The sequence below is a fragment of the Scomber japonicus genome, chromosome 14, assembly GCF_027409825.1.
Source record: "Scomber japonicus isolate fScoJap1 chromosome 14, fScoJap1.pri, whole genome shotgun sequence".
Classification (NCBI taxonomy): domain Eukaryota; kingdom Metazoa; phylum Chordata; class Actinopteri; order Scombriformes; family Scombridae; genus Scomber; species Scomber japonicus.
Genome location: NC_070591.1, coordinates 4,527,988 through 4,554,136, shown reverse-complemented (window position 1 = coordinate 4,554,136; position 26,149 = coordinate 4,527,988). Strand labels below are relative to the sequence as shown.

The 26,149-nt window shown below is 37.5% G+C and overlaps 2 protein-coding genes across 2 annotated transcripts; both read right to left on the bottom strand.

Annotated features, from left to right (window-relative positions):
- Positions 1-15,478: 15,478 nt before the first annotated feature.
- LOC128373290 (mas-related G-protein coupled receptor member B2-like) lies at positions 15,479-17,176 on the bottom strand. The gene is made up of 3 exons (XM_053333580.1): positions 17,021-17,176; positions 16,105-16,289; positions 15,479-15,968 (listed from the first exon to the last, which is right to left on the bottom strand). The coding sequence occupies exons 1-3, from the start codon at positions 17,174-17,176 to the stop codon at positions 15,479-15,481; spliced, it is 831 nt and encodes a 276-aa protein (XP_053189555.1).
- A 3,958-nt stretch (positions 17,177-21,134) lies between these two features.
- On the bottom strand, positions 21,135-24,599 carry LOC128373288 (G-protein coupled receptor 4-like). The gene is made up of 3 exons (XM_053333579.1): positions 24,444-24,599; positions 23,449-23,633; positions 21,135-21,645 (listed from the first exon to the last, which is right to left on the bottom strand). The coding sequence occupies exons 1-3, from the start codon at positions 24,597-24,599 to the stop codon at positions 21,135-21,137; spliced, it is 852 nt and encodes a 283-aa protein (XP_053189554.1).
- Positions 24,600-26,149: the final 1,550 nt, after the last annotated feature.

Genomic DNA, 26,149 nt, shown 5'->3' with positions numbered 1-26,149 from the left:
CCAGGCGATGACCAAATACCTATAATACAAGATAGAAACATAGATCATCTGAACATCATCAGTTCCAGTATAATCAGGATCTCAAGGATGCTTCAGAAATATATTGAGATTTAATGATCAAACACATGTAAGTACTAGGGCTGTCACTTCTTATTTGAAATTTGAACATTATTTTGAATGTGGGGTTGTGACAGTTCCTCTGCTTTGCTGCTCTTGTCGCTGCTGTGTTGTGTCTGCAGACACCTGGGGTCCGTTCCATAAAGCAAGCTCAGAAAAGAGGCGCTTATTGTCAAACACCTGACTTGAATGAGCCTAACAAATGAGATCAGGCTAAAGCAGTTCCATAAAGGCCGATCCACATTCACACGATCAAACTAATTCAAGACAGGCTCAAGTATTCAGACTAATTGCGTGTTCACGCCATTCATGAGCAGCCCACGACGTCGAACACAGATCAAACGGATTCATAATGATAAAATCTACCACAAAAGAGCCACAGAGCAGCAGCAGTCTCTAGCACACACTTCTGAAGACATATGAAGGATTTAAACTCATGATCACAACAAACAATAAATAAAATCCAGGAGAAAAGGCTGGCAGGAAATTGCTGATCGATTGAATAGGTCTGATCTGTCTCTGAAGGTGCGCTCTTGTTGCAGAGCCCTGCGTACTATAGCAGCTCTGTCATGTACAACCTCCCCAATCAAGGACAGGCCTTGACTAACAGAGAAACAGTGCATGGGTTGAGGTTGTTACTGGACCTTAATCAATTAACAGAAAAAGAGAAACGCCTAGACATGCATCCACTAAACACAGCTTAGTTTACTTTTATGACATTATTTTAAATGTACCTATCAATAACCAATACTTTTAAAACAGTGCTTCCTACCAGTTAAAGGCATGGATTTAAATAGTACATCTCTTATCCAAATATTTTTGCAGTTGTTCAATATTTATGAGGCTGTTATTCTGTCAGGCCTCAATGTTCAATATTGTAAACAGACACACACACACACACACACACACACATATATATATATATATATATATATATATGTATATGTATTTATATTATCAAGTCGACTTCATGTAAGCTTTTTTTTTTAAATGATGGCCATTAATGAAGCCATAAAATATGTTAGCCTGGCCCGGACCAGGTTAGTTTGCCAGCATAAGTTGCCGTGGTAACTGAGCTTGAACTATGCTGAGTTTGCTTCATGGAACTGAATCTGCTGGAAAATGAGCCAGACTAATGAAATAAACCTGGTTTATTTAGTAATCCTGGAACAGGGCCCTGAACCCGGTGTGCCAGGTTCTCCTCTCCCCAACACACTCCTGCATTGCTTTCTTGGTTCATTTACCTTGTCACACACACACACACACACACACACACACACACACACACACACACACACACTCACTCATCCACTTCCTAGATGACTGGTTTACAGACTAACCCTACCTATCTGTTGTTTCCTGTTAATTTTCACTTTTCTGTTTTGACTAATTTACTCTTGCACTAATGAATACCTGTGTGACTCCTTTTTTGCCACAATTTAGATTCTAGGGAGGAAAAAAATAATACTCAAGCTGTAATGAGCTGCTGGAATGTAGGCTGCAGTCTGTATCAGAACAATTGAAGTAGTTTTCTTTATGATCCAGCAGAGGGCGCTCTAAAACTTCACCAGGTCAACCTGTTGCATGCACTGCTGAGCTATCAATAAACTGAGGTACTGTTAATAGGCGGTTGTTTTTAATGGAGGATAATAGTGAGCGGAGCTTTCCTTAATGAACAACTACAACACTAAACCATCTGAAGAGTATTTTGGAAGTATTTTGGGTTCCACACCATGGACGGCAAAGTCAGGATCAAATATCAGGCTATTAGTCCACTCTGTAAAACATGCTAGCTAACCAACCCACTGAGCCAGTGGAGGTGGAGGCAACACAGAAGAGCAGCGCCAAATGTACAACCTCATTCATGGGGGTAGCGGACGCGGGGCAAGTGGGCGACATGTCCTCCGCACACAACCATTCAATTAATATTTTTTTTCTGAGCCACCTTTAAACGCACCATGAGCAGGCAGCAAACACCACTGTCGTGTTGTAATTTGAATCACACAGATGTCGATTCAGATCTGTTTTAACCATGTTCAGCAAACCAGCCAAGAGGCAAAATACTTTACTTTAGTTTTTTCCAAAACAAACCAGGTAAGTTGAGTAAGGCTGTTGCATGTAGAGAATGTTTAACTAAATGATGACTAATTAATAGATGTTAATATATCAAGTTAACCTAGTTAACAATTGTTAACTGTTACCTATGTCAAATCACTTGCTAGGTGCAGAGTTGGTAGTAACTAGTTACATTTACTCCTTTACTTTTACTTTTTCAATCTTATTCTAAAGTAGCAATACTCTTATTTGAGTAACGTTTTTGGCTACTCTAACTTTACCCACTTCTGGGTAGAAAATTATATATGTAAGAATATAAATGTAATGTTCCTTTGACTATGTTATTTTTGTAAAGATTTAATTTATTGTTGTGGTAGTTAAAGTTGAAAATACATGAATTTGCTGATCATTATTTTGATTGAATGATTACATTAATATTCTTATTTGATGAATAAATCAGACATTAGGCTACTCAAAAGTTACTCAGTGCTTGAGTAGTTTTCTCAAAGCTTTTTATTTAATATAACTTATTTTATTTTGATTATATTATTGTTTCTGCTTAGGTCTAAAAGAAATCTACAACAGATAATATTATTATGTAATATAGTTAATCAGGAAAGCTTGTAGCTTTGATTCCCTTAGTTCAAAAGGGAAATACTGACATGGATGTTTAACGATGTAGTTTATATTTAATTTCAAAGATACTTTTTGTTTATTTGTTTATTATTTATTCATCTAATTGCAGATATTATTTGACTACTGCATTATTTGTGTTTAAAGGCAGCAGGTACAGGTTATACCATTTTTCTTAGTCTTGATTAATTTTGCACATCTGTGCTGTCATAGTTGATGACAGCAAATGTAAAATAGCTACATCTTAATGTTGATATGTTTATTGTTGAGTCACTTTCACTTGTCACTTCTTGCCATTAAATTAAATTATGTGGTTTATTATTGTTATCTTGTCACTTCCATTCAATTTTGATGTTGATAATTTGAAACAGGAATGGTGTTTTACAGAACTTTTCATGTTCAGTGTCATCATTTGGCACTTAATTATCTGGCAACTTCTTCTGTAGATGCTCAAGAGTCATTCTGTGTCAACTCAACCAGAGTGCTGTTTGTGGTTATGTGGTTCTTTAGCCTCTAAAGAAGATGATAAATCACTCAATAGACCTCTGAACAATTTGTCCCCCTCATTTCTGAAATGACGGCTACGCCCGCCCTGACCTCATTTGACTGCATATTATTCAGCACACTCAGTCTGGTGTCAGCAACATTCATATTAATAAATTAATTGCAGGTCTTTACAATTTTGTTCAAAAATTTTTGAAAAAGTGACAACCCTAGCAATACACACATAATAAGAAAACAGATAGTTACCTTTCCAGGGAAATACAGATCATGAAGCAGATACTGGCCGTTACACCAATGCTGTGAATTACGAACATGATGAAGTACAGAACATACTTGGGTTTTCCCAACAATACGGCCATGCAACAGAGCTGAATAATGTCAGAGATGAGAAGGTTGATGACGTAGATTGGAGAAACGTGATCATGACGTACCTGCAGGAGAACATGAATAGAAAAAGCACTTCAATTGTAAACGTGCTGCTGTGAACTTAGTCATGTCTCTGAATATTGTGTAAATGGAATTTTAGGATTGGGCAACATCTTGAAATTATTTGATTAATAATGTCAACAATAATGTCTAAATTGTAAAACTGAGTTAAACTAATGAACAAAAAGGTTGTTTTAAGTCAAAAAGTAACACAGATGGTAACTAGCCATATCAGTCATAATGATACTACTAAATAATAATAATACTAAATACTACAAAAACCTGATCATTAAACCCCTGATCATTAAAGTCTACTGATTGATCCCTATATAAAAAACTTTGAGTTCTGTTGTTGAGAATTCCTCATATTGATCAGACCAAGATGTTCAAAAGAGGGTTTCCTAAAAGGCACCTTTACAATTATAACATTTATTTTAATTATTTATTAAATACACCTACCTTTAAGACCTGCCTTTAAAGGACTTGACCAGCAATTTTTGTACATTTTTCTTATTTCTTCTTTGTCAACAAATGTCATGTGCAGAGCCAAACCACCAAGCATGTGTGCATGTATCCAAATCAGTTTTATCTTGATCCTAAATAAGTTACAGTAACCAGGAACAAAAGAACATATCTTCCAGTGCGGCTGTTCATTTACATGTTCTTAATGGTTTTTGGTAACAACTGAGGTCTACTGCACAGAGGAAGATATATCAGGCTTGATTTTGCTGAAACTAAGAACAATATAGAAAATTGCCAACCAAGTCCTTTAACTCCAAAATCTATTAAGATCCGTCACTATATAATATTCGGTATAATGTACACACCAGAGAATACAGATAGTAGATGGCCAGTATGATCAAAGGAAGACAGATGATGATGACGATCCAACACACAATCTGTAGCTCAATCGGTAGCACATAATAATAATCATAATAATAATCATAAAAATAATAATAGCTGATGTTCTGGAACGTGTTGTTGCTGTACTGTTCCTCCATTCTTCAGAGACCTATGAGGTTATAAAGAGGAATACACACACACACACACACACACACACACACACACACACACACACACACACACACACACATAAAGACTGTAGAGTATAAATACAGTAACCACAAAACATTAAACATTAAACAGAAACTTGCAGTTAACAGTGACCAGTGAAATCATTTGGCTCAAATAATTTCAAAGATTCTGTCAAACGTCAGATACAGTATATACTAATATATTTCTTAGCAAAGTGATAGCATCATTGTTCAAATACAGTTCAGTAGTAAGTGAACACATCACCTTTCTGCATATTGATCTTAATGACTGTTTCAGTTTTCTACATATACATGTACCAATACCTCTGTTAATCAACAATAAAGTGATAAATGTAGTAAATGTACCTTTGAAAGCTGCAGGACCACAACCTGAATGACTTCTGTATGCTGATGTCTGTTTTCTGTCCTCTGCCTCAAACCAGTGTGCAGAATATATCCACTGTGTGTTTGGTGTATGTGGACAGATAATCTACATCTGTATTTGACATGCATTTGTGTCACATGATAGTTTCTTGATAACCAATGTCTTCCTGTGGTTTTTCTACAAAAAGACCTTTTTGTTTTACTGAGTAAACTTATGTATGCACACGTAGCATCCAAGAAAAGAGAAAAAAGGCACTGAAGTATAAACATATTGTAAATAAGTAAACAGAGTTAATTTAAATTCAGACATAACAAAGTGCTTCACAGTACAAGATAAAGGATATCTACATGAAATACAGATGAAGTATCTATTTACAGTAGTAGCTGTTTTTTAAAGTTATCCACAGATCTGAAATCCAGTGGGAGACAGTTCCAATATTTAAGAGCCTCAATTTTAAAGGCACAGTCTCCTTTAGTTTTGAATCTGGAGCGATAAAAAACTAACAAGAGGACTTTAGAAGTCTGAGAGCTTTGTCCTGTCCATTGCAGATAAAAATGTGAGAATAATACTTTATTGATTGGCAGACTTCTCAGAAAAAATATGCCTTCATTTTACTAACTGTAAGCATAATCTGCACAGACAGCTGTTTAAATTACACATCTATTAATATCTTGCTGGCTCTGTTATCTTCTTGTTGTTTATCGCTGCTTGTGTTTGATAATCTGTAGTTGGGTGATAGATGTTATATCTTAAAGAGAAGTAGTTTTGCTATTAATGTATTGCAGTAAAGTCTGCCTGCAGGCCAACTTCTGCTTTGCCATCTTTAAATCTGTATTTCAGTGCAAGGAAATTACATTAGGTGATTTTAGCTCTTTTGAACATCTCTGTTTTTTATTAAAAGGTGATCCAAAAGTTCTTTTTTTAATCATTTATAGACCTCCAAGATACTCAGGAAAATTCATTGATGAGTTTGCTGAACTGCTGTCAGTTATCTGCACTGACTACAACTTTTTTATCATAACAGGGGATTTTAACATTCATGTAGACAATAACATGGACAGTAACGCCAAAGAACTCTCTGCTCTACTTGACACTTTTGGCCTCTTGCAACATGTGAAAGGGCCCACACACACTCGAGGCCACACTCTGGATCTGGTTATCTCTAAAGGTGTTGATATTTCTTCTGTTGATGGTAAGGACTTGGCTCTTTCAGATCATTTCTGTGTGTTCTTTGACTTACAGATCATTCCAAATGTTCAGTTAACCTCTGTGTCTGTTAGGAGAAGGTACATAAATGAGAATACCAGTGCAAAGTTTATGGAGGCTATAGCTATGTCACCAACTGTGAGTGCAGAGTCAGTTGATGAACTCCTGGATAAATTTAACTGGAAAATCTCAAATGTCATGGATGCTGTTGCTCCTATTAAAACTAAGACAACCTTGAGCAGAAAGAAAACACCATGGAACACTATGATGATAAAGGCTTTAAAAACAGCATGCAGGAAGGCAGAGCGTAAGTGGAGAAAAACTAAACTTCAAATTCACCTTGACCTCTACAAACAAAGTCTTTGTAATTTTAAATATGAGTTACTCAAAGCTAGACAGCAACACTTTTCTGAAATAATTAATAAGAACATCAACAACACTCGTACTCTGTTTGCTACAGTTGATAAGCTTACAAACCCCCCTAAACAGATAGCTCCAGAACTCCTTTCCACAGAAAAATGCAATGAATTTGCTTTTTCAGTGAAAAAATCCAGTCCATAAGGTAAATCAACACAAATCAACAAAACAATAAAATGATGCAATCCCTCAGACCTCCCAGGAATACTTCAACTGCAATGTCAGAATTTAAAACAGTTGACCAAAAAACCATAGAGGAAACAGTGCAGCATCTAAAACCATCAACATGCTGTCTTGACACAATGCCATCAGATTTCTTTAAAACTATTGTGAACTCTGTCCAAACAGATTTGCGACAAGTAATAAATAGCTCACTTAAATCAGGTGTGTTTCCTAAACTCCGAAAAGTAGCTGCCATTAAGCCACTCTTAAAAAAAGAGAACGCTGGATGCTTCCATGTTAACCAACTACAGACCTATCTCAAATCTTCCTTTTATAGCCAAGATCGTTGAGAAAGTGGTTTTTAATCAACTCAGTAATTTCTTGAACTCCAGTGGCCTTTTTGACAAATTTCAATCAGGTTTCCGACCTAACCACAGTACAGAAACAGCTCTTATTAGAGTGTTAAATGACATAAGGTTGAACACTGACTCAGGCAAGGTGTCAGTTCTGGTCCTGTTGGATCTCAGTGCTGCGTTTGACACTGTGGATCACAGTATACTGTTGAACAGGTTGGAAACTTGGGCAGGACTCAGCGGAACAGTCCTAGACTGGTTCAGGTCCTACTTGGAAGAGCGGAGTTATTTTGTGACCGTTGGAAGTTATGAATCTGATCGAGTGGCTATGACATGTGGAGTTCCTCAGGGGTCAGTTCTTGGACCCCTACTGTTCAGTCTATATATGCTGCCCTTGGGTCAAATTCTGCAGAACTCTAATGTAGACTATCACAGTTATGCAGATGACACACAGATATACCTGGCACTGTCCCCAGATGACTACAGTCCAATACAGTCATTGTGTCACTGTTTAGAACAAGTAACTAATTGGATGAACCAAAATTTCCTTCAATTAAATCAGGACAAAACTGAGGTCATTGTTTTTGGCAATAAAGAGAAGAGGATTGCTGTCAGTAAACATCTGGAGTCACTCTCTCTAAAAACTACGGACCAAGTCCGAAACCTTGGCGTGCTGATAGACTCAGATCTGACTTTCAGCAGTCGCATCAAATCAATCACCAAAACAGCCTTCTATCAGCTTAAGAACATATCCAGAGTGAAGGGTTTTATGTCTCAGACAGACCAGGAGAAGTTGATTCATGCTTTCATCTCAAGTAGACTCGACTACTGTAACGGTCTTCTGACTGGACTCCCACAAAAAAGCATTAAACAGCTGCAGCTCATTCAGAACGCTGCAGCTCCAGTTTGAACCAGAACAAAGAGATCAGAGCACATTACTCCAGTTCTAAAGTCTTTACACTGGCTCCCAGTCAGCTATAGAATAGATTTTAAAGTTCTGCTACTGGTCTACAAATCACTGAATGGTTTAGGTCCAGAATACATGAATGACATGTTAGTAGAATATAAACCCAGTAGAGCTCTGAGATCTACTGACTCAGGTCAGATAGTTGAGCCCAGAGTTCAAACTAAACATGGTGAAGCAGCTTTTAGCTGTTATGCTGCACACAACTGGAACAAACTACCAGCAGAACTGAAATCAGCCCCAACAGTGAACACTTTTAAATCCAGGTTAAAAACATTTCTCTTCTCCTGTGCTTACGATTGAGCTCTTTTAAAGCACTTTACATTTTAATCTTTCATTTGCACACTTTCATTTGCACTCTATGTCCTTTTAATGATTTTAAAGCTAATTTATTATTTTATGCTGCAATCATTTTATTTATGTCTTTCAATTTTTCTGTACTTTGTTTTTATTATGGGGGGGTGGGGTGGGGGGGGGGGGTTAATTGTATGTTTTAAGTTTCTCAAATGACATGTTTTTCTGTTTTATGTAAAGCACATTGAATTGCCATTGTGTATGAAATGCGCTATATAAATAAAACTGCCTTGCCTTGCCTTGCCTAAACCACATACCTTTCTACTACGAGGCTCATGTTATAGCATCTTAAAACACATTACAAACAAAACATAGACAAAAAACAGTTCTGTTTGTACGCTGTAATAAATAAAGGTTGTTAAACAGAGCAAAGAATGATGTTTCAGTATCTCTTGCTGTAACTGTTGGCAAACTCTCATGAACAGGAAGACTGAGGCTTACTCTTGCATGCAAGGTCTGATCAGTCTGTGATAACATGGTGTGAGACGCTGGTGTGCAAGACCAACTTTGTTATCAGGGTTATAACATGGAAACACTGACAGTAATTTGTTGGCACTAATCTTTTGATATAAATTTAAATGAATAATGACTGAAACATTGCTAAACTCTGTTATATCTTAAAGAGAAGTTGTTTTAGTATTATTTGTATTTGTATTGTGATGGACCTATTGTGGGAGGGGGATGGTTTGATGAGGCTGATTACCTGCAGATGTGGGGGAGCAGCTCTGCATTAGACTCGGTTTTAAAAAGCAGAGATTAGAGTCTGCTCGGTGTTGCTGGAGATAACTGTGTTTGTCCTGCGAGCGCGTACACTCAGGGAGCGGGTGGGGTGTTCACAGCTTATAGTGTTGCCAGCATAAAGACTGTTCTAGTGCCAGGAAGAGGAGGTTGGACGCGTCCTTTAGTCAGTGAGGGCCCGGGGTTTAGGAGTGTGTGTGTGTGTGCCTCTGCTCTCCAGCCCTGGCCTTCAGCGCTCGGCCCACCGCTGCACACTGACTGCACTGCCCGAACAAATCACTGTTCCCCGAGTAGTCGGACAGTGCCAAGCTCAGACCCTGTGGGTGGGGGGGGGGGGGGTTAAGTATTTTAAATCTGTTAGATCATCTATAATTTGTATGTTACTTTATACAATTGTATATTTTGCCTGTCCTTTGTACATTTTGTGAGCCGGTTTTAGAGGAAATAGGGGGGGTTCAATTTGGCAGTCCAGTCGCCCAGGTGTTGAGGATGTTCTCCTGCCCGTATTTGTAGTGTTAGCCCTGGTGTGTAGCCTCTGTGGTCCTTAGTGTGTACGCACGTCCAACTGGTGTGCACCCTTTTAAGTGTGTTGTGGGGATATTTATGTTGCTGTGCATAGACATGGCGTGTTCCGAGGGTTGAGAGCAGTCTCTCCTAGGGCAAAGTGATAATCCTGTTGATCCACCTGTCATCTCCTCCAATTTACGATTCCTTGAATGAATTAATAAAGTGCCATTCTTCTCCTTAAATGTTATGTTGTGTGTGATATCTGGGCTCTGACAGAGACCGTTTGGGCAGGTTTATTATACTGAAGTGGGATCAACCCTAATAAAATGAGTTAGCTACTGGACTAATATTTTTCCCTCGTTATTGTTAATACATAACACAAATAAAATGTCAGAGGCCGAGACAACACAAACCTCAACGAGCAGTTTATCAGCTCAGTCTAACCACAACACTGTGCGCCCTGTGTTTATGCCTGAGACATTCACTGGCACCAGGCGAGAGTGGTCCGATTGGGTAGGACAATTTGAAACAGCTGCTGAAGTTAATAAGTGGGATGAGGATTTGAGGCTAAAATTCATGTCCTTGTTGTTGTCCGGCCGGGTGCGGAATATTTATAATGGGCTTCCTACTGAGTCCCGCAGGGATTATGTAAGGCTGAAGGAGGCGCTGGGGAGGTGTCTAGAGCCTTGTGATAGTGGGGACTGGAATCGGATCAATTTCGTAGCACGGTGGCGCTTACACAATGAGACTGCACGAGAATTTGGTAACGTGTTACGCAGGCTAATAATTAAGACTTATTCAAACGCAGATATAAATACCCGTGATCTCTTTGCTAGAGACCACTTCATTGAACATATAGGCAGTGGGGAATTGCGGGTTAACCTTCATAGTGCCAAACCCTCTTCACTGGAAGAACCAATTAATCTCACTTCTGAGCTCGAGCTTATGAGGAGCCTGGAACAAACACGTCTTGATACTGACGCAAAAGTGTGCAGAGTTGTAGAAAAACCACAACTTGATCAACAAATGGAGATGTTTCTGGGTGTAGTAGAGGGTCTGCGCCAAGAGGTTAAAACGCTCCAGAACACTGTGCAGTGTGCAAACCCTGGTATGTTCAGTGCACTAAGTGACTGTCTTTGCATGTCAAAGACTGGATGTCAAGCAACTTTGTCATTAGGTCGCAGCATATGTCAAAGCAAATTGTGCCATCTGCTGGTTTCCTAGTTGAACACATCAAACCTGTTGCAAAGAATCTTAGGTTCTTATTTGATAGTAATTTTAGCTTTGAGCATCACATTTAGAGAAGGGTTTGACTTGCCTCAACCAAAAATGATTGTACAGACCTAAGCTGTCTGGCTTTGAACCAGACCAAAGAGAAGTGATCACATCACGTCTGTTTCAGCATCTTTACACTTTTATGTTTTAGAATTGAATTTAAGATCCTACTAATTACTTTTAAAGCGTCTCATGTCATCTCTCCCAGATATATCTCTGAGCTTTTAGTGCCAGGAGTCACTTTGAGAGTCCAGGATGAAAATTAGAGGGATAATTTCATGGGCTTTACCCATGAAAGGTTTTTTTGTTCTCTTTTATAAAGCAATTATTTTATAATTTATGTATTTTGCTGCCTTGTGAAGCACTTTGCAACTTGGATTTTAATCGTGGTCTATCAATAAAGATGATGATGATGATTATTATTATCATTAGCGTAGGCCCTGGGTTCCTTCAGGTTGATACTACTGATTGCATCATCACTGCCTCTGTGGTGCCTGAATGTAAATTGTTATATTTCTAACTGTGAGCCTACCTCAGACAGCAGGTTGCTCACCATCCTTCTTTCCACACAATTCATCACCTTGAGGGTCAAATGCATAATAGCATAACAATGGCATACAAAATAGATGACAACTAATTTTTGTCATATATAAGTTACATTATTTTATTTTATTTCCAATTAATATTCAACTCAACACTGATAATAGGACAGACAGCAATGTTCCTCAAATATACCTTATAATATTTAGCTTAGAGCAAAAACTGCCCCATTTTACTGTGATATCAGAAGAGTATGATTAATGCCAACAGTCGACTCTGGATATCTGTATTACACACTAAATAGAAACAAAACTGGCATTTCACACTGTGGCTGGCGGCATTCACTTTGCATTTCTTTGCTTGTCTCTTTATATGCACTTGTCTAATCTGTAGAGTGACATTAGCAATATCTCTATGCTATTGTTGTAATACAGAATGTAACACAGCTGTATTTGACTCATTGTATTTTCTCATTTTCTTTATCTTGTTGTCACTTTTACATGTTTTTATTTTTCATTTATTTGTTACACACTAAAATTGTAATTAACAGAAGACCAAAAAAACCTAATCAAATGTAACTGGTTTTGGTTTTAAAGTAACTGTTATGATATATATATCCATTGACCAGAGTTACCAATAAATAAACACTCGTACTTTACTTTTGTTTTTAAAGTAATGTGCCATAAAAAAAAATAATTACCTTTGAAACAGGACCTTCTGTATGCAGTGTGGTGTGGTGTTATGTTTCCTGCAGTTAAATAGACCACACTATATACAGTATGTTGAGTGGTGACACACAGCAGCTTCCTTATTATGTCATCTAACAAGGAGAGAAAAAAATGGGCAGGCATAAACATGAATAGTACATCAGAACAGCTGATACAACCAACTATAACATCGTCTAGTTTAAGGATGTTTTGTAAGTTGTTTTAGATTTATATGCTATTAAATATCTGATGAATTCTGAAGATTGAGTGTGCTGCTTATTTATTACTCTACACCTCTGCATGATACTGGGAGGAGACTGTATATGATTGAGAAGTACATAATGAAATAACACATTACCTCTAACAACAATGAAGTCCTCTAAAATGATCATAGTGGAACCTTAGGGGCATGTGTGGGAACATATTAAACCAATTCATTATATTTCTAAACCTGCTTTTCCTTTACTGGTATTTGGCAAGAGGCAGGACAGATCACCATTTCATACTTTTGATTTAGATTTTTGATAAGTTTCGTTGTGTTTGACGGACTTTGAGAGTTTGAGGCTTGGCCAGCTCCGGCTTTTGAAGTTTTATTGAGCAAATGAACTAAGTTAAATCAGTCACCACCAAAATCATCATCACCAAAAGCACCGAACCATCTCGGGTGCTCACTGCCTGAATCTGAGAGAGAGCCTCCAGAGACCTGATCAGGAACGAGCAGCAACCCAGGTCAGCTGATCGGTATTCGGGACCCCGAGATCGCATCCCACTGAACTCTGCCAAAATCCCAAACCACGGACAGCTGACAGTTCATCTTCTGAAAAGCAGGCTAAATAAACCATCTCTCATTTATTCGGGCTGTCAGCGCTTAACTGAATTAAACCTAAAGTATTAATTTCCTTTAATCCCCTTTTTAATATCATTCATCAAGATTCATCATCATCTTTCCATTCATTAGAACATATAACATATAGTCATCTGTTTATTCTTTTTGTTTTGTTCATTAATTACATTTTGCTTTTAGTGATTGTTTATCATTGTTAGTTAATAAACCCCCATATAACCAGAAATTTGACTGATTCAGAAATGTATTTACTTATTAAACTTTACTTTACTTTACTACAGTGATGTTCCTAAAAAATCTCAGTCATTCTTCAGGAGGATTAGACCTGTCACATGAGAGAAGAGGTCTTTGAACAGCTGCAGGTTTTTGACATGGAAGAGCTAAATACCAGGCTAAAGATGATGTCCTTATATTATTATATATAATATAAATAGTTTTACTCTGCTTGAGGAAAATTCTGCTGTAATAGTGATGACTGGGAAAAATGAGCTGCAAGTCTGAGCAGCAGAGCCTGATCCAGCTGTAGTAAATACAGCCATTGTTTCTGACCACTACAGCTGCTGGAGTGATGATACCTTCCTGGAAACATAGCTTTTCTTCCATTTGAAACAGAATTCAAACAGAAATATAAAGTCAGAAACATTATATATCTACAATTTCTGCATGTAGAGATGTAAAGCAAAATGACTACTGTACATATATACTGATGATGCATGACAACTTCCTGTAAGCATACAATTCATGTAATTTTATCTAGGCATAATATGTAATAGTGCAGAATCAATGACAGGACCATATATTTTAGAATGGTAACTATGAGTCATGCCCTTATTGCACTCAAACAAACAGACTCACTTGTATTTCATGGATGAGAGCGAAAAACTAATAAAATGTAAATTGCGTCTGGTGTGACCACACTCTACTGTAAATCTTTTGTTCAAAGCTGGCTATATTCAGTTTGCATTTTTTTTTTTTGCATGATTGTTTGCATTTCTATTTTTATGCACTTGTCTGCAGGAACACACATTTTACCTTTAGTATTTTCTTAATTTCTGTACCTCATTTCATTTTAACCTAATTCTTTATGCACTACTGTAATAAAAAAAGGGGGGAGAGGTTGTGAAATGAAATGTACCTCATACTGTTATAGATATATCTATCCACAGCAACTTTGACAATAACTGTATGCTGTGTGATGATGTTAAATGTTAAATGCCCACCAGCTCTTTTTTACATGTATGAGCACATTAGACCTAACATGCTGTGTGAGGGATGACAGTATGTAGGTAATCCATTAAAACTGCACAGTTGGTATCTTACAATTTTGGTATGGCAATTTGGAAACTTGAAAGCAATAATAACTTTATTTATATAACACTTTTCACAAACAGATTTACAAAAGTGCTGTACACACATAACATACAGTAAAATAATGAAAGTCATTGGGGGAAAAAAGACAAGGTGTCAGTAAACAAAGCAAGTATAACAGATATGCATGTAAAAAAAAAAGAATGAATAAAAGTTAATGAATAAGTGAAAACCAAAATAAAAAACAGCAATAGAAAAATCACAATTAAGAATAAAAAGCAGCTTTATACAACATGCCTGATCTCTTGTCTATCTCTTAAGCATGAGCTTGAATGAATGTAAAGACAGTCACAGCCTCATGAATGTCAAGGCTTATTTCCCCTGGGTCAGTCACCAGAGTTGATCATTTGCTGATCAGTAGCTTTGCTCCGCTCGCTGCTGTAATGCTCCTGGTGGGGTAGGACACCAGCCAGAGGACGGAGCAAAACTGTGGTGCAGCCATACTGCAGCATATATACAGTTAGCTGCAATGGATGCAACAGGTAATTATTTTCTGTGTTTATTTTCATTAAGACTCCAAAACAAGCAATTGAAATGAACGGTGTAAAAAAACATGTTATTTTGGAAAGCTTTGAGTGAGTTCTTGTTTCCCTGAATCTCTTTAATAAAGCTGAGGAGTGCAAAGCAAGCACAACCCCAATGCCAAATTGAAATGAACTGGAATCATCCTTTAAACAACTTGTATAAATAATCTAAAAAATAGATTTGCTGTTGAAAATGAGTATATGAGGTCATTTTTTAAGAGACAGAGTTGCTCCAGAAACTTTGTTTTTATTGACTGTCAGGTGTCTTATTGTATGTCAGTCACCATCTTGTCCCTGAATTTCTCTCTTCTTTTACTCCGTTAGCTCTGTCTACACAGAGCTGACTGTCTACATGCTATTATCATTTACAGTGACGATCTGCTGCTATTCCTGTTCTGCGTGTCCGTCCTAGAACAACACAAAGAGGCTAAAATCTTGTCTATGGCCCATTTTCTCATGAAAACATATAGAAATACGTCTCCAAGAGGACTGAAGCAGATGAGTACAGCAGGGATAGTCGAAGTATAATTTTTTGTTATGCCACAAATTATGTAGGGCAGGAACATCAGTGTGTAATTAACCAACACCAGAATTGTAGCTCCAACAATTCGTCGTTTTTCCTCAGAGGACACAGAGATGGCAGCAGACAGGCTTTTAAAGACACCAACCACAGAGAAGATGAGCACGGGGAAGGGGATGAGAAGGATGATTTCAATGAGCATGGTCTCACCAGCACAGAAAATGGCAAAACAGATAATGACCAAAGCTAAGACCCAGGCCACGACACAGACCACCACTGAGACCTTCATGGGTCGTCTGAAGCGGTACCATAGGGGCCAGGCGATGAGCAAATACCTGTAATACAAGATAGAAACATAGATCATCTGAATATCATCCAGTATAATCAAGACCTCAATGATGATTCAGAAATATATTAAAGTAATGGTCAGACACATGCAAGTACACACATAATGGGAAAACAGATATTTACCTTTCCAGGGAAGTACAGACCATGAAGCCGACACTGGCCATGAGACTAATGCCGTGAATGAAGAGGGTGATTCTGACCACAACATTGTTGGGTTTTCCCAACCACATCGCCATGCAACACAGCTGAAGAAGGTCAGAGATGAGGAGGTTGATGACGTAGATCGGAGCAACATGATTATGTTGCACCTGCAGGTGAAGATCAGTAAAAAAACAAAGAAAAACACTTGAGTTGTAAACATGCTGCTCTAAATTTAGTCATGTTTCTGAATGTTGTGTTCATGGATTTTTTAAAGTGATTTCTCCCCAAAACAAATTATAAAGCAGTGTGTGTATCCACAAGTTAATCAAAGTTCAAAATCATGCCAAGTTCTGTTGTTGATAATTCATATTGATCAGACCAAGATGTCTGTTCAATAGAGGGTTGATGAACAGGCCTTTACAATTAGGTTCACAACTAACAGTTACTTTAATTACTTATTTATGAAATACTCCCACATTTGACATCTGCCATCAAAGGATTTGACAACATTACATTTTTCTTATTGCTAACAAATCTTATGTGCAGAGCAAAAACACCAAGCATGTGTGCATGTATCCACATCTACGTTAATTGTGATCCTGAATAAGCTACAGTAACCAGGAACAAAACAACATATCATCTAGTGTGACTACTCATTGACATGTCCTTGATAGTTTTTGGACAACAGCAGAGGTCTACTGCACAGAGGAAGATATAGTAAGATATATCGGTTTTGGATACACACACCATAATTGTAAGTGGGATCAATTTATTGCTGATTTGGTGCTTTTTGCTGAAAATGAGACAAATGTAAAAAATGTCAGCCAAGTCCTTTAACCCCAAAATAAGATCCTTCACTGACAGACAAAAACATAAATATCTGATATAATGTACACACCAGAGAATACAGATAGTAGATGGCCAGTATGATCAAAGGAAGACAGATGACGATGACGATCCAACACACAATATATAGCTCAGTTGAGAGCTTTAATACCTCAGAATCATAAGAGCTGTTGTTCTGTAACGTGTTGTTGCTGTACAGATCTTCCATTCTTCAGAGACCTATCAGGTTATATAGAGGAATAAAGTTTATAAAAGTTATAGGTACTATTTGACAATAAGATTATCCTAATAAAGGATTTATAGGGTTATAAGGTAAATTGGTGAGGGTTATTAATTAGCTTGTAAACACTTCATAAATCATTAATTAACAGTTGTAAATGAGTTATAACCTTATTTCCCACACATGGAATCGGGGTCACTATCTAGCAAGATGAAGGCAGACTATACGACTGCATTTTTATCCATGTAGGTTAAATAGACTATTAGAACTATTACTTAGCAACAACCTCTCTGTCTGCCTTCAACATGTAAGAAATGATGTAAGCGACACACGCATAAGTGTAAACAATAAGTTGGATGTCCAAATTTGCTTTCCGACATTTCAATAGTGGCTTGTTATACTGATTTCCAAACATCAATAACCTGCCTTTTAATACTATATGTATCTAGCTAAATGTTTATATGCAGCCTCAAAATACACTTAACTAAAACCTAATGTCAGACTCTGTATTTTATGTTGTGTTGTACATTTCCTGTTTTATTTTGAAAGTCTAGTCTTCCACTGTGCTGTCAGTTTTACTTCCCCTCTTTCTTCTTTTTCCCGCCTTAGTTGATTACCTATTTGTTTCACCTGTGTCTTGCCTCCCTGTGTGTGTATATAACCCCACACCACCATGTCTTCCGGGCCAGATTGTCTTTGTTACCCTGTGTACTTGCTTTCTCGCGTTGTTCATGTTTGTTTCTTTGTGTAAGACCGGTTTGTTTTTTGACCTCAGATTTTCTGCCTGCTCCTTGCCTGTTTTGTTTGCCTGATTCCTGCTAGCCTTTTCGTGTATGACCACCTGCCTCCTCTTTGGATTAAATAACTTGCCTTACTGGACTTTGTACCTCTGCCTTGCTTCCCCTTCCTGCAACTGGGTCCACACTCACCAGCCGTTACACCTAAACTTTGCAACAAAGGATTGACACCTTCATAACTACTGTTCTCATCTGGCAGAGTCTTTGTGATTTTTTGCCATTACCTCTGCTACATACTGTCTTTTCATATGATTTGAATCTTTCTGACTCTGTTTACCACGTCTGATCTACCTGACTTTGACATTTGTTTGTTCTATCTTCATCTTGTTTTAGTACGACAAATAAATGTCCGAGTGACCTAACCCTTACCCTAAATATCTGATTGATGTCTTAAGTCTATAAAAGTCTTTCCCATCCATTGTACCCGGTGGGCGTGGCAATGTCCCAAATTTTGATGTTTTGCCATCAAACAGGACATTTTTATAACTCCAACATACATTGTCCAATCAGTACCAAATTTCTCACACATAATACGGTTAATGTCCTGAACTGCCTCATATATTGAGTCATAGTCGTTGTGCCAGCTACTGGACAGAAAGTCAGCCTCATTTCAACATCATCCGATTTACATGACATTTACATGTGTTCTCTACATTATATACAGCATGATACATACTAAGTGGGTGTTCACAAGTGCCACATTTCGGGACACAGGAAATGTTCTTTAAGACATTCTCCCAATATTCGATAAGAGCCCAGGTATGAGTATGAAAACTTCTACGTGCCCGTGATGGGGGTGCATGGGGGTGTAAGGCCCCATTCAATGATGCTTGCAGCTTTAAATTTGTTTTATTTTCTCCCTAATTAAAACACCAAATTAATTTGTCCACAGATATAAGGCAATACTGAAGAGAGGCATGCCATTGACTGAAACACTGTGGTGTCTACCTCTGGTGTTGGAGAGTTAGCTGTTGGGGTCCTGATGAGTACCAGCAGCTGCTCTCCAACAGTGGAGAAACTCTGATGGCATTATATAAGAAGTGCCAGGGACTGATTCAGGGGGATGTTGAATTAATTAATAAATTCTCATTAGCATCGCTGGATGCTAAGAAACATCAAGATAACATGTACTATCAGTGATAACCACGAAGACTGCAGAGTACAAACACAGCAAACTCAAAACATTACACACAGAAATTTGCAGTTAACATAGTAACTAATTTCAAAGATTCAGTCAAATGTCAGATACAGTATATACTAATATATTTCTTGGCAAATTGATAGCATCATTGTGTAAATGCTCTTCAGTAGTAAGTGAACACATCACCTTTCTGCATATTCATCTTAATGACTCTACATTTTCTACATGTACCAATACCTCTGAACTGTCTGTTAATCAACAATAAAGTGATAAATGTAGTAAATGTACCTTTGAAAGCTGCAGGACCACAACCTGAATGACTTCTGTATGCTGATGTCTGTTTCTGTCCTCTGCATCCAGCCAGTGTGCAGATCATCCACTGTGTGTTTGGTGTATGTGGACAGATAATCTACATCTGTATTTGATACATATCATGGTGGTTTCTTGATAACCAATGTCCTCTCTACTTTTTTTTTCTCTCTCTCTTTTTTTTTACACTTACTAAGTGAGCTTATCTATGTGTATGAGGAATCCGACAAAAAGGAAAAAGGGTAAGCAAGCATGAATATAGTGTAACTAACACATCACAAAGTGCTTCACAATAAAAAATAAAAAGACGATAAGAATAAAACACTCTGCCTGGTTAGGGTTAGGGTTAGGGTCAGTCATGTCTTCAGAGCTTCATGCTTGCAACACTTTATCTTCCGTTTTAATCTTAATTTTAGGATGTTGCATAATAACATTTGCTACTTCCCTAGCAATGTGACACATGTGACTCTGCTTCCTGTAAGTTTAATGTTAAGGTCAATATTTGACACATACAAACTTGTTATCAGATATTGAGTTTTTCTAGATTAATATATATTGCATACTGTTTGCCTGTGTTTGTGTGTTTTAAACACTAAAAGTAAAGTGAGGATGCCTTCACAAATAATATCATTAAATAAATAGATTGGAAATAAAGAGCAAAAGCTTATTAAGTTCATGTATCCGCAGAGACTCTTTCGTCTGCCTGTAAATTATTATTTTCATATTACAACCTTTGGGCAGTAGGTGTGTAGCCCCAAGCTAATAACAGCTCATAGGATGTGAGGTCAGGACTCGAAGCATAGTGACCAGGTTACATCTGTCCTCGTCTCTCCAGTCTTGTTTTGTTCTCCTCAGTGTTGCTCACTCTTTTTATTCACACTATAGCTCACTCAACCTCTCTTTCTCTCTCTCTCTCTCTGTCTCTCTTAATCACAGAGTTGGGGAGGAGGCTTTGAATACTGCAAATACTACAAACACCATTCAACAAAATCAACAAATCAATCAATCAATCAATCAATCATTATTTATCTATAGCGCCAAATCATGTTGCCATTTGAATACTGCAATTTGGAAACTTGAAAGCAATAACAATTTTATTTCAATCTCACTTTTCAAAAACGTGTTGCACACCCATAAAATACAGTAATTTAAGTCACAGCGAGAAGACAAAGGTTTCAGATAACAAAGCACATATTACACATATGAATATAAAAATCAATACAAATGAGTAAAACACACTCACAGAAAGTATATGAATAAGTAAAAACCAAAATAAAAACGGAAATACAAAAATCACAATTAAGAATAAAAAGCATCTTTGTACAACATGCCTGATCTCTTGTCTACATCTCTAGCATGAGCTTGAATAAATGTAAAAGCAGCCACAGCCTCACACATGTAAAATAATTATCTGCAATCTGTCCTAGATGTATATCCCTTCTACAGAAACCGTTTTTTTGTTTTTTTTAACTGACTGTCAGGTGTCTTTTTGTATATCAGTGACCATCTTGTACCTTTTCCTTCCTATTTCTCTGAATTGCTCCCTTTCTTTACTCTGTTAGCTTCCTCTCCGTACTTAATTTTAAAGAGACAGAGCTTCTACAGAAGCATTTGTTTTTAATTGACCGTCAGGTGTCTTATTGTATATCAGTGACTCTCTTGTCCCCTTTCCTTTCTGTTTCCCTGAATTTCTCTCTCCCTACACAGAGCTGACTGCCGTCATGTTATTATCATTTACAGCAATGATCTGTGGCTGCTGTGTTTCCATCCTGCAACAACACACTGAGGCTAAAATCTTGTCTATGGCCCCTTTTCTCATGAAAATATACAGAACCAAGTCTCCAAGAGGATTGAAGAAGATGAATGTAAAAGGGTTAGTCATAATAACATGTGGTGTTATGCTCCAAATTAGGAAAGGCAGGAACATCAGTGTGTAATTAAGCAACACCAGAATCGTAGCTCCAACAATTCGTCGTTTTTCCTCAGAGGACACAGAGATGGCAGCAGACAGGCCTTTAAAGATCCCAACCACAGAGAAGATGAGCACAGGGAAGGGGAGGAGAAAGAATACCGCAATGGGCTTGGGTCCAATGAAAATGGTCAAAAAAGTAAGGACCAAAGCTAAGACCCAGACCACAACACAGACCACCACTGAGACCTTCACGGTTCTTCTGAAGCGGTACCACAGAGGCCAGGCGATGAGCAAATACCTGTAATACAAGATAGAAACATAGATCATCTTAATATCATCAGTTCCAGTATAATCAGGATCTCAAGGATGCTTCAGAAATATATTGAGATTTAATGATCAAACACATGTAAGTACTAGGGCTGTCACTTCTTATTTGAAATTTGAACATTATTTTGAATGTGGGGTTGTGATAGTTCCTCTGCTTTGCTGCTCTTGTCGCTGCTGTGTTGTGTCTGCAGACACCTGGGGTCCGTTCCATAAAGCAAGCTCAGAAAAGCGGCGCTTATTGTCGAACACCTGTCACGTACAACCTCCTCAATCAAGGGACAGGCCTTGACTAACAGAGAAACAGTGCATGGGTTGAGGTTGTTACTGGACCTTAATCAATTAACAGAAAAAGAGAAACGCCTAGACATGCCTCCACTAAACATGGCTTAGTTTACTTTTAAGACATTATTTTAAATGTACCTATCAATAACCAATACCTTTAAAACAGTGCTTCCTACCAGTTAAAGCATGGATTTAAATAGTACATCTCTTATCCAAATATTTTTGCAGTTGTTCAATATTTATGAGGCTGTTATTCTGTCAGGCCTCAATGTTCAATATTGTAGATAGACACAGACACAAATACATATACATATATATAATTAAGTTGACTATGTACTCGACTATATAGGGTTATGTATGAATGTATATATATGAGTATTAACCTGACTATATATATATATATATATATGTGTATATATATTTATATTATTAAGTCGACTTTATATTAACTTTTTTTTAAATATTTATTTCAGGCTAAGCCTGACAATTAGCCTCCGGACCAGGTTACTTTGCCAGCATAAGTTGCCGTGGTAACTGAGCTTGAACTATGCTGAGTTTACTTTATGAAACCGAATCTGCTGGAAAATGAGCCAGACTAATGAAATAAACCTGGTTTATTTGGTAATCCTGGAACAGGGCCCTGGACCCGGTGTGCCAGGCTCTCCTCTCCCCAACACACTCCTGCATTGCTTTCTTGGTTCATTTACCCTGACTCACACACACGCACACACACACACACACACACATACACACACGCACACACACACACACACACACACACGCACACAAACACACACACACACACACACACACACACACACTCACACACACACACACTCACTCATCCACATCCTAGAAGACTGGTTTTACAGACTAACCCTACCTATCTGTTGTTTCCTGTTAATTTTCACTATTATGTTTGATTAATTGTACTTGTGCACTAATGAATACCTGTGTGACTCTTTTTATTGCCACAGTAAAGACTCTAGAGGTGAAAAGTTCATATTCAAGCTGTAATGAGCTGCTGGAATGTAGGCAGCAGTCCATATCAGACCATTTGAAGTAATTTACTTTGTGATCCAGCAGAGGGCGCTCTAAAACTTCACCAGGTCAACCTGTTGCATGCCCTGCTGACCTACTAATAAACAAAGGTAACTAAACACTAAACCATCTGAAGAGCTGTGTGTGGAAGTATTTTGAGTTCCACACCATGGACGGCAAAGTCAGGATCAAAGATCAGGCTATTAGTCCACTCTGTAAAACATGCTAGCTAACCAACCCACTGAGCCAGTGGAGGTGGAGGCAACATAGAAGAGCAGAGCAGCACCAAATGTACAACCTCATTTGACTGCATATTATTCAGCACACTCAGTCTGGTGTCAGCGACATTCATATTAATAAATTAATTGCAGGTCTTTACAATTTTGTTCAAACATTTTTGAAAAAGTGACAACCCTAGCAATACACACATAATAAGAAAACAGATAGTTACCTTTCCAGGGAAATACAGACCATGAAGCCGACACTGGCCATTAGACCAATGGAGTAAATTGAGACGGTGATGAAGAACAGAACAAGCTTGGGTTTTCCCAACAATATGGCCATGCAACAGAGCTGAATAAAGTCAGAGATGAGAAGGTTGATGACGTAGATTGGAGCAACGTGATTATGACGTACCTGCAGGAGAACATGAATAGAAAAAGCACTTCAATGGTAAACATGCTGCTCTGAACTTAATCATGTCTCTGAATATTATGTAAATGGAATTTTAGGATTGGGCAACATCTTGAAATCATTTGATTAATAATGTCTAAATTGTAAAACTGAGTTATTACTAATGAACAAAAAGGTTGTTACTACTAAATAATAATAATAATAATAAATACTATAAAAACCTGATCATTAAACCCCTGATCATTAAAGACTACTGATTGATCACTATAAAAAAAAACTTCAAAAAATTAAAAATGATCCCATCTATGATCTACTTTGAGTTCTGTTGTTGAGAATTCCTCATATTGATCAGACCAAGATGTTCAAAAGAGGGTTTCTTAAAGGGCAACTTTACAATTACATTTGCAACTAACAGTTATTTTAATTATTTATTAAATACACCTACCTTTAACACCTGCCTTTAAAGGACTTGACCAGCAATTTTTGTACATTTTTCTTATTTCTTCTTTGTCAACAAATGTCATGTGCAGAGCCAAACCACCAAGCATGTGTGCATGTATCCAAATCTGTTTTATCTTGATCCTAAATAAGTTACAGTAACCAGGAACAAAAGAACATATCTTCCAGTGCGGCTGTTCATTTACATGTTCTTAATGGTTTTTGGTAACAACTGAGGTCTACAGCACAGAGGAAGATATATCAGGCTTGATTTTGCTGAAAATAAGAACAATATAGAAAATTGCCAGCCAAGTCCTTTAACTCCAACATCTATTAAGATCCGTCACTATATAATATTCAGTATAATGTACGCACCAGAGAATACAGATAGTAGATGGCCAGTATGATCAAAGGAAGACAGATGATGATGACGATCCAACACACAATACGTAGCTGAATCGGTGGCTCAATTATATCACTATCATGATAGCTGTTGTTCTGGAAAGTGTTGTTGCTGTACTGTTCCTCCATTCTTCAGAAACCTATGAGGTTATAAAGAGGAATACACACACACACACACACACACACACACACATACACACAAAGACTGTAGAGTATAAATACAGCAACCCCAAAACATTAAGCATTACATACAAAAAAATGTGTAAAACTGCATATTACTCTTAAAGACTGTTTCAGTTTTCTCGTATTAAATTTCTAAATGTACCAATCCTCTGAACTGATCTGTTAATCAACAATAAAGTGATAAATGTAGTAAATGTACCTTTGAAAGCTGCAGGACCACAACCTGAATGACTTCTGTATGCTGATGTCTGTTTACTGTCCTCTGCATCAAACCAGTGTGCAGAATATATCCGCTGTGTGTTTGGTGTATGTGGACAGATGACCTGTATTTGACATGCATTTCTGCATCATGGTTTCTTAACCAATATCTTTCTGTGGTTTTTCTATGAAAATGCATTTTGGTTTTACTAATTAAGCTCATCTATGTGTATGTAGCATTCAACAAAAAGGAAAAAAAGGTCAAGCAAGCATGAGCATAGTGTAATTAAGTAAGCAGAGTTCATTTAAATGACAAAGTTCTTCACAATACAAGATAAAAGACAGTAATATATAAAAAAGACTATAAGATCAATAAATTAAATAGGTAAAGTAGATATTTGACTACACAGATCCTAAATCCAGTAGGACACAGTTCCATAATGTAGGAGCCTCAATTTTAAAGGCACAGTCACCTTTAGTTTTGATTCTGGAGTGAGGAACAAACAACAAGAGGATCTTAGAGATATAATAAGATATAGTACACCTTACATTGAATGATCAAGGCTCCCAGTCTGCCTGTGATCTAGCCTGTTTCACTACAGGCAGATTCCTCTCACTTGTTACAGACAGCAGGGAAATGAAATGAATGAATCAATAAATACAAACTGTGGATCCAACATGAAAACTGTTTTGGTTCAGTAAATGTATTCTGTCGGTCAGCTTGGTGAAGACCGGCCGCTGTCCCTGCTGAAAGATGGCTGGTTTTGTTAACAAACGTCCAAAAGTCTGTCTTGCTTCCTATCTGGATTCCCAGTTAGAGGCTAAGTGTGAGGCATACAGATCACAACATAAATAACTCCTCTCCCTCGTTCTGCAAGGAGCAATGGCAATAAGGGCCTGGTTTGTCGACTGGGGATTAAGCATAGGCTAGAACGCACAGATACACCTGTTTCATGTACTGTCCACTGACAGAAACAAACAGAGCAAGCAACTGTCCTACTCACTTGGCAGAGAGACAGAAGAAAAGTAAGTTGACGTTGCTGGTTAAAATGCTTGGTGACAGTCATAGAAACCATCTGAACAGTGTGTTCTGAGTATTAAATGAAGTGTGACAGCTTTTTGATAAAAGGTTTAAATACTACTGTATTGAGACTTTGTTTCTTTCCTCATTGATCGGAGCACACATCTCTTTTTTAAATGATCCTGTTTACTGAAGCAGCTGGTGATGTTCATATTAAAATCTGTAATAAAAAGAGTTGAATCTGTTAATCATATTTAGAAACAAAATGTAAGTATAT

What these genes read in the sequence shown, in the direction of transcription:
- LOC128373290 (XM_053333580.1), bottom strand. Translation starts at nt 17,176, where the DNA reads ATGGAAGATCTGTACAGCAACAACACGTTACAGAACAACAGCTCTTAT. An exon ending in TCTACTATCTGTATTCTCTG is followed by an intron (nt 16,290 to 17,020) that starts GTGTGTACATTA and finishes CTTCACCTGCAG; the next exon opens with GTGCAACATAATCATGTTGC. An exon ending in GTCTGTACTTCCCTGGAAAG is followed by an intron (nt 15,969 to 16,104) that starts GTAAATATCTGT and finishes CTTGTATTACAG; the next exon opens with GTATTTGCTCATCGCCTGGC.
- LOC128373288 (XM_053333579.1), bottom strand. Translation starts at nt 24,599, where the DNA reads ATGGAGGAACAGTACAGCAACAACACTTTCCAGAACAACAGCTATCAT. An exon ending in TCTACTATCTGTATTCTCTG is followed by an intron (nt 23,634 to 24,443) that starts GTGCGTACATTA and finishes GTTCTCCTGCAG; the next exon opens with GTACGTCATAATCACGTTGC. An exon ending in GTCTGTATTTCCCTGGAAAG is followed by an intron (nt 21,646 to 23,448) that starts GTAACTATCTGT and finishes CTTGTATTACAG; the next exon opens with GTATTTGCTCATCGCCTGGC.